Raw genomic sequence first — 18,114 nt, 5'->3', positions numbered from 1 at the left:
TTCATAGAAGGCCTGAAGATGCTAACACTGCAGTCAAACTAATTAGCCTAATTTGCTAGCATTTACACTTGCTAACTAGTCGCAAAATCAGAATTTTATTGTTCATCATTTTATTCCACCATATCCCAGATTGGTAACTCACCAGGCACTATGATACTTAGCAAATAACTAGTTAGCAAGTGAGGTAGCAGGTATGTTAGCTTGCGCATTTGATTGCAGTTGTCTCCCTAGGTAAATAGTCCTATTCATTTAACTAAAGTGGGACTGTAGTTGGTGTATTTTGGCAGCGATGATCAGCATGAAACTCTTCTGGTTGAACAATCTTTACAACAGAAATAAATTACATAACATTAGCATGAACACAATACTTTGTAGAGACATGTATTGCTTTAAAACTACATGTCAATCAGACACAAAATGTGTTTCCAATATTATCTTTGTTACCATGATGAAAATCCTGCCTTCTATAAAAATGTTTAGGATTTTAAAGCTGATTCATGGGACTGCAAATACAGGTGTGGTTTTTTGGTGTTGTCTGGATGACCATCACCTTTCCATAAATCAAACAGTTTTTTCTTGTCCAAACCTAACCAAATAGTGACTGAAAACATACATAGATACAGCTGGCGTACATCTAGCCAAAAACAAAAACTTTAATATACAGTACAGAATTAAAAATAATAATAATAATAATAAATAAATAAAAATAAAGACACAAATGAAATTGAGCCAAAGTCATAATGAAAGACTGGAGTCTGTGAAGTTCACCAGCATCCCCTTCAACCTCCAGCTATAGATTTCCATGTGTACTTTTACTTGCTCAACTGAGAAACTGGCATTACATTTCATCATGGCTAAATGACTTTCGAAGTCCATAAATAGGCTGGAGCACTTATTTTGGGTTTGCGCGAAGTGGTTTATGCATCTCCACAGAAATTAACGTTACACGTTGACAAGCTGCAGTATTTCAGTACCACTGAAAGTTGGAAAGTTGGGGCAGTGTTGGAAAGAATTTGACTGGAAAGAAGAGGATTGACAGTGATAAAATGTCAAAGACAAAACACAGGATTCTTGTGTTAAGAATCAAGTACTAGCACCCTCTGTTGCCTCAATGTTTTGTTTACACCTTGCAAATTCAGCAACTCTATCCTGTCAGTGATCTCTAGCGCAGTGGTTACCAAATTATTTGAGCCCCGACTTCCAGGATAACATTGGGGCCCGCGACCCCTGCAAGTGGTTAATTGTGATATACTGTATACGATTCTCTAAATGTAAGGCTTGAAAACGGCCAGAATCTTCATAAATATTGAGGATAAAATGGTTTTTGATGGAATCTGTTCACAGATGTAACAAAGCACATATATGCCCAAAATCACCTCTTGCCGAGATAATGCCGAATTCAGATTTTTAAAATGGTATGAGTGATACCTTTGATCATTAATGCCCTAAAAATTAATGCATTACTTAAACAGATTAATCTCTTTGACATGTTTATTTTGACAGCTTTAATAAAAAACACTTATTTATAGAAAAATTTAGGCTATTTGTTTGTTTTTTTTTTTTTTTTTTTTTTTTTACAATCATCTAGCGACCCCCTGAAATTATCTTGAGAGCCCAAGTTTGGGAAAGGCTGCTCTAGAGTGCCCCCTAGTGCAATCCTTCGGTAACAAGTACAGAAGCAAGTGCGTGAACAGTTACAGAGTAGTAAGCTGGATGCTGACACAAACACAAAAAGCAAGTATATTCTGGGCTTCATTTGCATTCATTTTGTGCTACTGGAACATATTTTGATACATTGGTAGACATTGACCCCTGAAGCCCTGTTTGCTTGTTTTGGACATTTGTATATTTAAATGCTTGCAGTTTTACTGTACTCTGTTTTTCTAAAATTGGTTTTGCTGAGCTTGTAGTTGACTTTTTTTTAGTTACATGGATGTATAACATGTAAATTGATCATGCATCAACCACCATACACATACTGACACAAGGGGTTAAGGGGATAAAGAGATTGTAAGGGTTGGAGATGTTTTTGTGCGTGCAAGGCGAAAGCCAATATGCATAAAAACTTTAGAGCAAACATTGATTACCACTTCCTTGAAGCATTTTAATGAGGACTATCCACTTCTGCGCTTTACCAAGCAAAACATTACTCTTGAAATAATAAGCCTCAAAACTGAATTGATTTACAAAATTTGAAACAAACCTCTGAGTTTGCTGCAGTTTTGGTTTGTGTATCATCACTGCAGGAGGGACTTAAACTCATATCTGTGAAACACAAAATGGTGTGTCATGTTTCGTTGTTAAATGTATTGATAAATGTGTTCAAGCCATCAGGAGAACTGGAAATTATTGCAGCACTTTCAAACTGTCTTTTAGCAGGTTGGACCAGTTGGACAGCTCCATTAATAAACTAAAGGACTTCTCCTAAGATTTGGTGGTAGGCAATTGGATTTCCATTCTTTATCCTAATTAATAGGAATAAATTGTTTTCTTACCTTTCTAGTCATCAAAACAAGTAAAGATGGGTACAGACTGGGGAAATGGCATAATGAAATATAAAGTTTACCTTTGTTTTCAGTCTCTGTTTATTTAACTCTCAATGGCTTTATGGTTACATTAAACTACCCATGTTAATTTAGCAGGCACTTTCAAACTGTCTTTTAGCAGGTTGGACTGGTACAATCACAACATTTTATCCAATTAGATCAATGAAGCACCTCTCAGATAAGTCAAATCACTGAAAGTGTCATAATAGAAACAAAGCAACTACGTCCTTCCTTCTTTCCCAAAACATTAAGTTAACTCAGCATCATTTGCCAACAAATACTCTGTCTATTGAAAAATGCAAAACACTTTTCATAGTTAAAGGTGATGGCTTGTGAATCATCTAGCAGTGAGCCATTCTGACATCTTAAATGTAAACATGTAAGAGCTCCAGCTCAGGAATAGCGCCAGCATTATCTCGCTGACATTTGTTGCCATGCCAACACATGTTGTCCAGATAAACATAGATGGGTGTAATTTAAAGCAGTATCTGTTAGAGAAAATAAGTTAATGAGGATCGCAATGGTCTGGTAATTTACAGACAGGTTCTCAGAAGTGTTTTAATTTATTTTTAATTAAACTTTTGACATGAAAACTGTTATTTTTAGACAGTTCTGATACTCATTAAACTTTGCTGTGCAAGAATGAAAAGAGGCCAGAGAGACAATATTGTCTATAAATGGGAGGTACTAAATAACTTATCTAGTCTATGGTTTGTCAAACTATTTAACCAAAAATATAACATACCAGCGTTCAAATCCATGTCTTTTAATAGTATGGACTCCAATTTTCTCCCAGAATTTCAGTGATTCATTTGACTAGTTACTTTTTAAAATTTTCTTTAAAACACCCTGACTTCTTGCAATCTGATGATTACACAACAGCCATTTCCACTTATTGTGTGTGTTGACGTATGGTCAATAATTGTTGTTTTGGCGCTTGGTTGGGAAAGCCACCATACCCTGACAGCTCCAATGATATTAGATACATTAATTTTTTTTTTACCACCATCTCACCTGAAAACCTGCCAAGCAACATTCAATAAAGGTATAAAAATCACTCAAAATGTTTGTGTCTTGGCCACTGCTTAGAGCTGGAGAAGAGCGAGATATTCACTTGCAATTATGAACTTGAAACTGATTAGTGACGTCTGAACATTTGATCCAAAAGTTGAGATTTTAATTCAGGTATAATGTTTAGTGAAAGGTACTTATAGGTTTAAACTGTTGATAACTGAAACATTTAACAGTTTCAACAGAAAAAAAAAGTTATTAATTACGTACATGTGTGATTACTATGGCTGCTTTCCATACTTTGCATTTGTTTGAAGTGTCATGAGAGCATGCTTTCAGAAATTAAAGCTACACCTCTGCAAGCTACAACATGCGAGTAACCAGTAGGGGAAGTGTAGGGACCAATGTGACTAAATTTAGTGTCATGTAGTTGTAAAAATGGAGGGAAGTTTCAAAGACACAGCCTGTTTCAGGGCTCTTACATGTTATCTATAGCCCTCCTTCCACTAACGGGTCTAACTCGGGACAGGTTTGGTGCAGTGTGGTTTGGTTAATCATGACCTATGTTGTGTTTCCACAGGCAACCGTCCCCTTACCTGGTAAGCAGGGTATAGGCCAGATAGTGATGCATCAGCTCCATAACAGCGAAATGTTATAGTGGTGTGACGCCTTCCTTAAGTTATAACAAAGGAGAATCTTACACAAACAAAGGAGAATGGTGGACATATAGCAATTGTGTGTTCTTTCTTCTCGGCATGTGGCTTTAAACAACAACAAATCCACCATATAGTCAAACATGGAGCTGTTCCCACTTCACTCTTATTGCTGACTCAAACGACAAGTGATGATTCTTTTGACTAATCAACAGATTGCAGTGTGTTCCACTTCACTCTTTAGAGTCGGATTGGTAAGCCCCAGTGGAAAAGATCAATAGGATGGATCAGATTGGATACTCTGGCACCCGTCCTAGTCTTAGTGGAAACACAAAATAACACCTACTGACTCGTCCTGCACCGAGTTGGACCCATTGGTGGAAATGGGGCTTATAATATCATTGCTATGTTGTTTTGTTTGTTTTTTTCCCCCTTCCTTAATCTCAATATTAACCAAATTGTAAACTGTCAGTTGTCACCATGTTTATTGTTTTGTTTATATCCTACAAATTCTGAAGCTAATTTTGGTCAGAGTTCACTAATGTGCCCCCTAGTGGTAACAAGCATAGTACACAAGCAAGTATGTGAACAATTATGCTCACGATGAAACCAGTTGTCTACATGAACATAACGTTAGAAAAGCAAGTCAGTTCTCAGCCTTTAGCCCAGAAGTTGGATTTCATACTAGCTTTACAGCCAAAGAACTTTTCATGCTAATCAACCCTTGAAAGGCTCCCGTAATTAGCACTCTTAGCTAAAAAAAAACTCCAACCTTAGTGACAACAGGGAATGCCGACACATCCACACAACAACATAGACTTTAGAGGTTCAAAGGAAACCAGATAAAGTCTTATAATTACTTTGGTGAACTTCCATCCGACCTGCTGTCATGTAATTAAATTCTGCTCAAAACTATATGTGAATATTTCCCAATTAATCACAGATATTTAAATTCTGTCTTTGAACTAAAGTGCATCATGGTAGAAAACTTTAGTCATTAGAAAAATATTTGAGCTCTTTTAAAATGAAATCTTGCATTACACCCTATAATTGTCGTCAGTATAATTTTGCAGGCATAAATACTACCAGATATATTCATGACTCAGCACTTGGTCATATCAAACTAAAACAGGCATTTATCATAATTTGTTTTTGTTTCATCTATTTCTAGCTTACTGAGGCATGCATTCATCCGGATAGATGACAGAACAGACACTGAAGGGTGGAAACGAGGGCAGAGATAAACCCTGGGAAGGAACAGAAGGATTGTGAGATTTTAGGTTGCAGAGACAGACGTGCAGTTAAAGGATTTTATCTGCTTGGTGTTTTTTCAGTTCTTATATCACAGTTTCTCCTTATAGCTGGCATTCATTCACATGTTTTAAGTATTTTTTTTTAAACCAGAGGAACATGCTAATGTAGGTCCTGCAATAGGGACACAGATGCCGTAATTACCATGTTAAATAAAAAAAAATCTTATCTGTTTCTAGCATTTTGAAGAGTGGATTGAGGAAATCAGCTGAATTCTTTTGCATATGTACCACTCTAAGCTGAGAACACAAAGTGGAAGCTGCTGCTGTTTCTGCTACAAAATGTAAGGAAATTAGACTTTAGTGGGTTTGTTCTTTGTTGTAACAAAGCTTTTTGGTAATGAACCTGATACAGTTAAAAAGTCTGTTTGCTTCCCTTTTAAATGGAGCCGCATTAGTAAAGACAATGCATTTTTGGGATGAGCAACAGAGTATGTGGGTTTTATACATAAAAACAATAAGGGTTAGTGGCAGAATCAGCTGTGTGCCATTGGTAGAGAATATTTTACTTTTAATTTTTTTATTTATTTAATGGATGCAGTCCACATACTCAACTATGCTGCTCATCCCACACATGCATTTTCCTCATAAATGTGGCTCTACTTAAAAGGGAAAAAATCAGTCTCCAACCAAGATGGACTGTTACAACAAAGAAACAATCCACCAAACACTAATTTCCAAACTTTTTATGTTTAGTTTTGCAACTGCAGCCTTTTGTACCAAACAGCAGTCATTTTATTCCCAAAGCGTAAAAAATGTGGGCGAGCAATCATGTTTGACTGGAAAAAAGGTCAAATATATCAAGGCCACTTAGAAAAGGTGGAAATCATCACATTCATCACCACATGATAAATAACTATTAATTAGGTTTTCACTTTTATACCCCCCCCCCCCCCCCCCCACACACACACACACACACACCCCCATATAACAGCAGTGATAAAATAATTTGGCTAATACACCAAATTTTTAATCAGGCCACTAAATGTACAGATAATTAATCAAACTCGATAATATATGATAAACACTCATGAAATGGATAGAAAAATATGTAAGAATTTAAATTTAAGCATTAAGGTCTTTAAAAAATTGTTGTTGAATTAAAGTCGGCATAAAATCCATTTTGTATTTAAATGTTTTGGCTCTGTACTTCAGGTAAACACCAGAAAGAAAAAGCTATTCTGTGAAGCCTGTTACATACTCAAGAAGCGAGAACTTACTTCTGGTTCTCAAGCCCATACTAACATCACTTTGTTCTCGTGGCTTTGAAAACGCAATGACATCATTTTGTTCTGGTTTGGGTGTTCTTGCATCTTGCTCTGGCCACATCAGCCGAGCAGAACTTTCTTCTTGTGATTCTATGATAAGTATTGTGTGATTGGTAGGCGTGGTTAATGTGGGGAAGCAGAGAGTTGTCACTTCCACCTCTCCGCTGTTGCGAGGTTAAACAGATAGTTAATGAACAGCTGATCAAGATGCTGAAAAAGTACAAAAATGTATACAACATGTGGCATTTAAAGACAAAGACACCACTGCATGCTCAGCCCTGCCCTGCCATGGACAAAGTTCCTCTTGAAATATTAAATAAATGGGTCAGTTGTACATTGTGCATATAAACATGCAGTTATCCCCGTCCTGTTGTGGATGAAGTATGAATTAGTGATGTACCATGCACAAAAGATGCAGCTCAAAGAGCCGATTCGGCTGTTTCGCTCTCACAATGCTCAGTAATGAACGAGAAGAACCAAATCTTCAGAAGGGATGGGACATTATTTTTATGGGCTCACCATGCAGTCGATTTCATACGAGGAAAGATGAGGATCAAACCGCTATATGAAGAAGGAAGGGCCTTAAAGAAGACAGAGTGTAGTGGTACAGATCAGGTACATAGACAGAGCTGAGAAGCCAGAATTAAACTGCAAGTGTGTCAGGAAAAAAAAAAAGAGAAATTAGCTAATTTAAAGTGTCATACTGTCCAGATTTTGGCCTTATTTACTTGATTTGCTTGGTGTGGTTCTGTGGTCAGTTTTGATTAACGTATTAAACATAACTATATTTTCTAATTTATAAACAAAAATAAGACTTTCATAATAAAAAAATAATAATTGCTTACCAAGAACCAACTAATCATAATTGCTAAATTAGACTTAAGTAAAACTCTGAGTGAAACCAAATAAAGAGCCATTTGGGAGCCGAAAGAGCCGACTCTTCTATGGGAGCCGAGTCAAAAGAGCTGAATCTTTGAAAAGAGCTGAACTTCCCATCATTAGCATGAATTGACTGGATTAAAACTAATGTTATTCCTCGCATACACAGGTAAGTCCTCGCTTCTGTGGCGTATGTAACAAGCTCGAGTTTTTTTTATTTTCTGGAAAACAGTGAAAAGGAACTGTTGACTGATCTTGCACTTGGGGGCGTCTACATATTTTGCAGACATTAAATAGATTTTTTTTGTGACCAACAAAGAGGTAAATTGAAGTGGCCGTCAAAGGGTAAATTAGGTTTTTGAAATGAAGCTGAACTAAAAGTCATCATAAGATTTCAACTAAAAGTAAAAATCCAGTCCTTGTGCCTTTAAAACCAGCGTTTCAGCCAGATGAACAAAGGCTCTGAAATTAACCCCCAAAAGAGCCAAATCAAATCAATCACTCTAGTTGTAATTTTTTTTCCAAACATTCATGTATTGGCTTGAAAGTGGAGATCCTTTCTCAGCTGTTTGAACTAAATTGGAGCCAGTTCGTTTGAAATATCTTTTGCTTTTACATGCCATCTCATTAACCCACATTTCACACATCTTCCGTCCCACTGATGCCCCTCAGCGCCTGTTCCTCTTCTGCCCTCGTCTCTTATTCCTTTGCCCCTTCTCCTTCATCTACCCAGTCATTTATAAAAGCATCTCCCTTCTAGAGCACAGCTGGATGAATTGTAGCTATTGGTCCCCTTTTCCCCAACATCTCAGTCATAATGTGTCACATCTGCCACTAGTCCACTTTTCCATTCTGGATTCCTACAACTCCGGATAATCCACGTTAAACATTCCCTCGGAGATTTCACAGAGCTTGCATCATGCGCCCTTCCTCAGCTCTGTCCAGACCCAGCCAGCCACATCTTTCACCCACAGAAATATTCTTTTTGTCTTGTCTTCTTCTTACTCGACAGTGGTCGCTCATTAACCCCACCCCCAACAGAGACACACACACGCACATACACACACATACAGACACAAACACACTCCCTTTCCTTATTAAGCCACTCAGGGTAAGATGGATGAGCTGAAGGCTTCACTTGTGCCGTGAAGATGGAGTAAAGCTCTGTTTCAGCAAGATTAGAAAGTCAGTTTGTCACCATGAAACAAAGAAAATCCCTTTAATTGAAGCATATTCATGATCTGTTTCTCTTTAATTAAACAAACCTTGCTGTACTTTTTCTGTGAGTATCTTAGATTATTTTTTCTGTGAACAAATGCCCTGAAGAATGACATGCAGGAGTTCACAGTCACGATGAGGTCACATCCACAAAGACATGCTGCTTCAATTGTTCCAGAGCCTTTCAGAGCAGGTCCTCTTCCTCTCTAGTGTCATTCTTCTAATCCTCATCGTCTCCTCCTCCTCTATTTTGGGCTTCTGAAAACTCTTTAATCCCCTCCACCAGCTCCCTTCAGCGCCGTAGTTTCTATTTTCACTCAAGTCTTTATCACACTTCTGTTTCTGTCCCAACGTGGAATTTTCTTACTCAAGTCTTTTGTCTTCCGGGGAAGAAAAGATTCCCAAACAATGATTTTATTTCGTCCATCTCCATCCGTTGTTCCCTTCCTCTCCTCCATCAGCTTCACATTTTCATCCTCCAAAGGATTTCACACATCTGTGGCATTCAGGTGTGTTGACATAGCGTCTTGGGTTTCCAGGACGATCTTCTTCGCCCTCCCTCCACCTCCGCCTCCACCTCCAACAGGGTGGATGCTGTCCAACCGGCCGGTCCGCCCCCTCTCCCCGCTCCTGTGACACTTGAACACAGCAAGGAAGGCGGCGCGGTAGTTGCGGTTCATCCAGCCGTACAGCAGCGGGTTGGCGAAGGTGGAGCACATGGCAACCACGTGGAAGATGGTGTACAGGAGGCGGAAATCACGCATGTCCAGCACCGTGCTGTCAATGTCGGTGGCCAGCTGGAAGGCGTGGAAGGGCAGCCAGCTGACGGCGAACACCACCACCATGGTCACCAGCATTTTGGTGGTTTTGCGACGCCGGCGGTGTCGCTCAGAACCGGCGCTGCTATTGCCGCCGCTCTCTGCCGGGCTGACGTGGCCACGCAGCTTGGACCAGATGCGGGCGTAGGCGAAGGAGATGATGGACAGTGGCAGGAAATATTGCAGGATCAGCATGGAGATGCTGTAGACGGTGCCGTCTGTGTTTTTACCCGGCCACTTCTCCGTACACACCTGAGAGAGGACAGAGCCACATGTTAAGTTTAGTTCAGACTGAAAGAAACCAGGATGCTTTTAAAATACTGCTGCCATGAAGACGTGTAACCACAGGTGTCATTTATTTATGTAAATACAAGGGATGGGACTCCATTAAAAAATAAATCTAATGAATTACAGGCTTTGTAATAAATTCATCTTGATTAATCACATTTTAATTGCATAACAATAGCTGCCCCAAAAAGTCTGTTTTTTTCATTTAAATAGATTTTAGTCGATAATTGAATCAATAATACTGTAAACACAAGCTCCAGTAATGTCTGGAAAAATGCATTTATTTGCATTTCAATTCAAAACAGTAGAAGAAGAAATAGAAAATACATCTGGCCATTTGAACTATTTTAACTCAAGAAACAATCCCAATGATAACGTACATTAGTGTTCAGTGTGCTTTTGGATGGGGAGGGGCCTGCAGCAGCACCCGCTGCTTGAGAAAAAGTAAATGATACGTGTTTTCATGTCAGTCTTCTCTGCAAAAACACCAGATAAAATTGATAGATTATTTTACTAGATTTTTTTTTCTTTTTGCTAGAGGGGTCTGAGAACTTGCTAAATATTCTATTCTATTCTATTCTATTCTATTCTATTCTACAGTCATTTAGAAGACACTTTTATCCAAAGTGATCTACATCTGAGAGTAAGAACAACACAAGCAAGAATTCAAACCAGATGGGACATCATCATTAAGTGGTAGTAAGACTGCTGTGAGTTGAGTTGGACCCAGGTGCTGTCATGTAGTGCTAGAGGCAGTGCACATAGATATGTGATAGATGATATATATATATATATATATATATATATATATATATATATATGTATATATATATACAGGGTGTGCAGAATTATTAGGCAAGTTGTAATTTTGAGGATTAATTTTATTATAGAACAACAACTATGTTCGCAATGAACACAAAAGACTCATAAATATCAAAGCTGAATATTTTTGGAAGTTGGGGTGGGGCTCTTTTTAAGTTTATTATCTTAGGAGGATGTCTGTGTGTGCAGGTGACTATTACTGTGCATAATTATTAGGCAACCTAACAAAAACCAAATATATACCCATTTCACTTATTTATTTTCACCAGGGAAACCAATATAACAACTCAAAACTTACAAATATACATTTCTGGCATTCAAAAACAAAACAAAAACAAATCAGTGACCAATATAACCACCTTTCTTTGCGAGGACACTCAAAAGCCTGCCATCCATAAAAGCTTGGCAATTTTAAGAGTGCTGCATCCCTCTGCAAGACATCTCACTATTTTTGACTTTTCAGAGTCCGTCAAATCTCTCTTCTCTCTATGGAAGTTGCCTAATAATTCTGCACACACTGTATATATATATATATATATATATATATATATATATATATATATATATATATATATATATAGAACCAACAGCTTGTTGGCTCTATGACACCAAGAATTAAGACCATTTCAGAGGAAAAAGATGCCCAACTTGGTTCTATTTAAGCACACCTGATAAAAGAGGCCAGTGAGGACGTATTAAATGTGATCCATTCTGAGTGTCTAGTGTTTCTATCTGACTTTCAGGAAGAATTATGATAAAATTATAAATAGTGTGTTAAGAAAATATGTTCAACTTATTTTTTACCAAAAAAGAAGAATAACTTTTTCATTTGTTCATACATAGTGCACATTTTAATTACATTTTAAGAAAATCTGCTAAACAGAATGAAAATTTGTGCAAGCTTCCATCCACAGTGCTTTTCTGAGGTAAATAGTAGCTGCTGATTCTTTGGCATCAATCCTCCTCTCAAGCTGCAGAAGAGGAGGGCTCTGCCAAACAGTTTAGTAAAACGGTAACCTTCACATTTTTATAAAAGAAAACATGAATGCATGCATGAATAACTTAACATAATGAAAGCCTACTAACAAAATTCACAGAGGACTATGGAAACAGTCATTTGAATAACCAATATTACTACTGTGTGCTCTTGGAAGAGTTCTGCTAACAAGTGATATGTCAACATTTGTATGCTGGAAACACTGCTGTTTGGGATTGGAGAAAATGGAAAACTCCAGATAATAGTATGCAGCCCCATTTCCCTTCTTAAGAATGACTTCTTGACAGCCACCCTTCCCTGGAGAGCATTTCTGATGAGGTTTCAGCTAACAACAGATGGATCAACTGAAGGTCCAGATGCATATCTCAGGTCTACCACATGCTTTAACTTAACAATTTTAATTAATTTAAAAACCAACAAAAGCAAATATTAACAGATAGACTAGCTTAGATTGGAACTGCACACTGGTGCAAATGTCATGGTCCAATCATGACGTGTCTACAAGCATCACATGTTTGAATGGAATAAATAATTCTGACATGCACAGAATCCTACCACTGTCTGACTTTCCGGAAACAGCAGTAGAAGAAAAAAAAAGCAATTTCTGGTGTAAACAAACACTGCTACATGTACGTATTTACTGACATCTTTTTAACTAATTCTTTTAAGTCTAAGGCCATTTTTGACTACTTTGGATTTTACATTTGAATTTCAGTTTAAAACAGTATACCTGCCTTGTTTGGTGTCATTCTTTTTGGCACAACCTCTCATGTGGTATTTTACCATTATTTTTTTTCATTTTGACATCCTGTATTAACACACTAGATCAAAAGTCCCACAAAAACATTCAATAAAATAAAATAGGAGTAGAAAACGTTTGATATTTTAGTATGAAAACCGCAAACATGTTTAACAATTTTTTTATATCAGAATGCAAATATAAAATGTTGATTTTAAAAACTTATGTACAAATTTAACAAAGTTATAAATAAATATTTTTTTTTTATTAAATTTTCACATCTTATAATAAACAGTCTACAAGTGATCAGTATTATATTATTATGACATTATCATCTCCTATCCCCCACCCCCACCATATGAACAGAATAGAACTAAATAGAACAAAACAAAATATCGCTCTCTTAATTACTCAAAAATGATACGAAGATCATCAAACTAAAAAATGCAAAGGAGTATATCAATTACACTATCATACCTACAGTTACCTTCTAATCAAATATGCATTGCTGTACATTACACACTCCAGTTATAGAATACTATTAAGAAGAGTAAAGAATCTCTACACCTCCTGTAGAAAATGACCAATATTAGATTTTTTAATATAATTAGTAAAAGGTAGCCAAATTTCTTCATAGACATCTAATTTGTTTTTCAGAAAATATGTTATTCTTTCCAAGGCCATGCACTGCACCATTGAATTAATCTAGGCTCCAATACTAGGTGGTATAAATAAATATTTACTTTAAAATGCAGCAATGTCTCAGGTGTTTTCTTGTAAATTTGTATGCACAAGAAATAATATATTTGTATTTGTATTGTACATCTGTATGTTTATAAAACAATCAGATGTGACTATAGGATGCCACATGAATTATTCTTCTCCAGAAAATAGTTCCGAGTCACTACAAGAGAGAGAGGACATCAAAAGCTGGACATTTCCAGGGTGTGTTAGTCCTCCTGTCCACCAGGAGGCAGGACTTCAATCTACTTTTGGTGGACTTTGGTCACTCACACAATTGCTCCTCTTCCTCAGCAACTAAATGTGTCACGTTGTCAGAATTTGTTGACTGGTTGATGTGGTTTATATTTCCACCAATAGAAAATGGGTTATTTATGTTTGTTTTAATCATTTTTAAGGCTTTTTTATTTCTTGTTTGCAAGCACTTTCCTTATTTTTACTGGTTTTTTTTCTACACCAAATGTGACAGTAATATTCTTGGAAAACTGTTCTGTACACTTTTGATCATAGCTCATGGTTCAACTGGTCTATCAGCACTTATCACATATCCATCAGTTCCGCTTTGGTTCTATTTTACCACATCTTCTGCTCATCATAAGGGTTTTTTTTTAACAGTATGATACAAGACATAATGTCAAGTTCAGGATTACATTATGTTGACATTTGCCTGACATGACACGTATGCATAGTAATGATAATTTCTACCTGAAATTCAGATCATGTTTTAGGCAAGCTGATTCAAAGAACAATCAGCATCTCAAATGAAATTAAATTTTAGACCAGTCTTCTGATTTGTCTGTTTACATTAAGCATTTTTATGCCAATCAGCATTTTAATGTGAATACTTGTATCCATGTAAACCAGGGCCAATGTTGACCCTTTAAGATCAACACCAGGATTATCACCATTTCCAACATTGTGCACGCTGATGATCTCATCAGGAGTGCCAGCAAACCCAACATTGGAAGTGACTTTAAGACTGTCTGTCCACGTAAATGATGGAGAGAAGTGGGCCGAGCCTTGAGGAACACCATACTTGAAGCACATTTCCCAGCTGCCTCATATTTTCCAAAGACACATTGCAATGCCAAGACCTGCCACAATGGGTAAAAAGTTTAAAAGACCTTCAGAAAGTCTGGAGAAATACCACCTCAAAAGGATTATAAAAAAGTCTGACTGTTTGGCAGTAAACTATAAAGAAAATAAAACTTGATCAGGATTTCAGCCCAGTATTGTAGTGGAGGTCTCATTTCTATGACCATGTTACACTTTAATTAGTTTTTTTTTTTTCTTCTTTTATTCAGCTTAGACTAGTTGGATCAGATTTACTTATAAATGTCATTTTTACAAAGAGGAAGGATCAGAGTAAGAAAAAAGGGCAGGGGATTGGAAATAAAACACATATAAGAAGGATTTTAATTAAATTTTCAGTTCAGTCCTATTGTGCTGCCCAGATGTAAAATGATATGATTTTGGGGCTCATTATCCTGAGAAACCCAACACTTCTTTTTGAGCGGGATGAAAGCATGTGAAAGGAGACTCTACAGGGCGGAAATGTGAGAAACTAAGTCTTTAGCAGCTTCAAAAGAAATTTATAAAAAGAGAGGAAGAATAGTAGAAGGGTGGGAAAGAGGAATGTTTCAGAAGCATGCTGTTATATGTTATGTGTGTAAACATGCATGTACCTGTATGGTGTGTCCGGGCTCCAATGTGAAGGAGCCGTACTCTCTGAAAATGGCCAGAGGGCTGGCCAGCACGGCGCTCAGCACCCAGGTCAGAGCAATCACCCCGAAACAAACGTCTTTGCGCATCCTGGTCTCCAGGTGGTACACGATGCACCTGAAACAAACAGCAACAGACACACACCCATATGAGTCCAGCTTCTGGTTTGTGAATGGTTTAGCGTAGTTAATGATGGTTAAAGACCAGTCATGGATGATGGAGCAGATGATGTTATTATAAGCTGCATCAACCGAAGTGCAGAAACAGTCACGATTCAAGCTATGACATAATGCTTCGTAATGATCTCTGCAGCCACAAGTATAGCAGTTTCCTCGGCTGCTTGTAGCCCAGGAAACTGATCTAAAGAGCAAGTTTCTTTCTGTTTTTATTAATTAGCTTCGTGCTTCAAACAGCTCCTTGTTACTGGGATCTTACCATCTGCTGACTGGTCAGAATGTGCTGGTCGCATATCAGAGAGTTTCTCCAGTAAAAATATATTAACATAAGAAAAAGAACTTTCACAGCAGCTTTCAATTAAATATGTCTATCATAACATACACTCTCTTTACTGCTTCTTATACATATATTAAAGGAAATTTAAATAATAAAAAATAGATAAGAAGAACTTAACTTCATCGTAAGGCCTATTTTTTCTGCTTCCTGTCTAAAATAACATACTTAAAACAGCCCTAGAAGGGCTGTATCTATAATCTTGCCCTCAAAAGAAAGCCAGAATGTGTCTGAATCAAGATGTGTTACTGTTGTGTTCAGGGTAGAAAAAATGTCATTTCCCCCTAAAATAAAACCACATTATTTTCAGTGAAAACCAGAGAATAGCAGCCCATGAATGAGTAAAGTAGTCCTGGAAAATTTGTAAAGTGCTCCTCAGAATTATTGAACTAGCCCTAGGAAATTAGTTAGTCCTAATGATTGTTAAAGTACACTTAGGAAATTAGTTAGTCCTAATGATTGTTAAAGTACACTTAGGAAATTAGTTAAGTAATCCCAAGAATAGGTAAAGTAATATCTGATGAGGAGCTGTGCTGCAGTTGAAGGTAAAAAGTGAACCTGAGCAGGTTCCCAGGTGTTTTAATAAAGGTGTTACACAGGTAAAAATCTCGGCCGATAATGATGGACACCTCTATCAATGGTCAGAATTAGGAGAATCCCGGGATAGCCCTGACATTCACCTTAGAAACACCATGAGGATCCAGAAAGAAGGGAAGACCAAGATCGTCTAGGAAGAGTGAATACTAAGTAATCACCTGGGTAATAAAAGAACGTGGAAACCCTCTCTGATGTATTTCTTCCTGTCTTCATGTAACAAAATACTAGCAGTCAATGAGATGTCATTTTAATTTTAATTTCCTTGTTTTCTTTTTTTATTATTCTTATACTGAATTGGGGTTTGGGTTCTCCAAGTCTGAGCCCCTTCAGCTGTAGACTGTCGCAGCGACACCACTCTAACAAGAAACCTAATCCACCTTTACACCATATTAAAAGAAAGTTGTGTGCACTGTTTCACTGACGCTTTCTATGTTACATCCTGATGAATTCATTGCTGCAGTTTTAAATCGGGGCATGTTTAATGGACTAAAATCAGATTCCCACACTCACCAATCTCACTATAAGAAATAGAAATAAATTATCCAGAAAATAAATGTGATAGAACAAAAGCCCCCGTGAATAAATGAATGAAATGATAAAATAGGTCAACTGAATGAAATAATCTTGCTATATGAGTTTTGTGTATTTATTTCACAGTTATTTCACAGTTTCCTTTATTCATTGCATTTACATTTATATTATATTTTTAAGCAGATTTATTTAATTGGTTCAATCTTATTTTAGTATTCATTTAATTATCCAGTATTGATTAGAAATGCATTCTATACATTTGATTAAATTTAACATTCATTTTCAAAAAGTATCAAACTTTTTCCAGCTCTATAACAATATAAAGGAGTTTTAAGTAAAACTAATTTAACCTCATAGTATATACAGAGACTTAGAAAAATCCTCTTGCAGTGTTGCATAAGTGAGAACATAAGCATAATGCATTCTTTAGATGTCAGGCTCCTTTTCCTGGTCTTGAGCGAGCAGTTAAGTTTAGGATTCAGAGCTGTAAATGTCCAGGCAGCACAATGTGCTTTAGTTTTGCCAACTCCAGTATCTGTGAGCCAACTGGGTCTCTGCAGAGGTTCAGGTCAGATAAAAAGCTGGGGGAGCTGCTTTCAGGTCTTACACCTCTGCTGAAGCGCAAACCCGAGAGAAAACCTGAGCTGCAACCAGCTCGATTACAAGTTTTACCTGCCCCCAAGTGCCTGAAAAGGTTTCCAGTGCAGCCCAGAGTAGATGGACTGGCTCGGACAGGCATCTGGGAAAAGGCAATGGATTCTCATTAAAAGTTAATACATGATGGTCTATGTGAGCAGCTGTTCATAAATTCAATTAGAATAAAATTTAATTAAAAGTGTTGAAGCCTTTAGTGCCTGCATGGTGAGTCGGTTTTTATCTTGACCAGCATACCAGGCTCATTTACACTTTAAACAACTTTATGTTCATGTTTACATTTGCTGTACTAATTTATGTGGTTTATAAAGAGGCAGCTTTCCAGAAGGTTGTCTGGTAGTTTGTAGTGGAATGAGGTTCTTTAATAAAGCAGCTCCTTCTGGTAAATGTGATGATGAAAAGCAAAATTAAAAACAGAATTGTGGTGAAAAAGATTAGATCTCTTCAGTGTTCATTTACTGAAGATGTTCTTCATTAAAAGTTTGAAGCTCTTGTTTGTAACATAGACTGAGGAAAGTGAGGAAGTCTTAATCCTATCAGGACTCTTGGTCCAGTTTCAATGGCTTTCAATTGCGACTTTCCATGCTAAACACCACTAAAACCACCATGTAATGTAATTATCTGCCCCTGAATAACAGCAACTTACCAGTTTCTTAGCTTAATTTAATAATTCGGTGATGCAGTAGTTCAGTTGTCTACATCCTGATTCCCATGTTAAGGTATCCATGGCAACAGAACAAAAACCCATTGCCCTTCCGTATATTCCTCATTCATAATTGGTGATGAATATTAACTTTCGGTAAATTAACG

At 37.1% G+C, this 18,114-nt stretch overlaps 1 protein-coding gene across 1 annotated transcript in view; it reads right to left on the bottom strand.

The window, feature by feature from the left end:
* Positions 1 to 7,655: 7,655 nt before the first annotated feature.
* The window catches only part of npy2rl (neuropeptide Y receptor Y2, like), an 82,470-nt gene continuing 72,011 nt past the window's right edge, over positions 7,656 to 18,114 (bottom strand). The window contains exons 5-6 of the mRNA XM_041984556.1: positions 14,976 to 15,129; positions 7,656 to 9,955 (exon numbers count right to left, since the gene is read on the bottom strand). Coding sequence (XP_041840490.1) covers positions 9,374 to 9,955; positions 14,976 to 15,129 — 736 coding nt within the window. The 3' untranslated portion in view covers positions 7,656 to 9,373. The remainder of the gene's footprint in view (positions 9,956 to 14,975; positions 15,130 to 18,114) is intronic.

This window comes from Melanotaenia boesemani, chromosome 5, assembly GCF_017639745.1.
Source record: "Melanotaenia boesemani isolate fMelBoe1 chromosome 5, fMelBoe1.pri, whole genome shotgun sequence".
Taxonomy (NCBI): domain Eukaryota; kingdom Metazoa; phylum Chordata; class Actinopteri; order Atheriniformes; family Melanotaeniidae; genus Melanotaenia; species Melanotaenia boesemani.
Note: the sequence above shows the minus strand (reverse complement) of the source record. Positions and strands in the feature narration are given on the sequence as shown.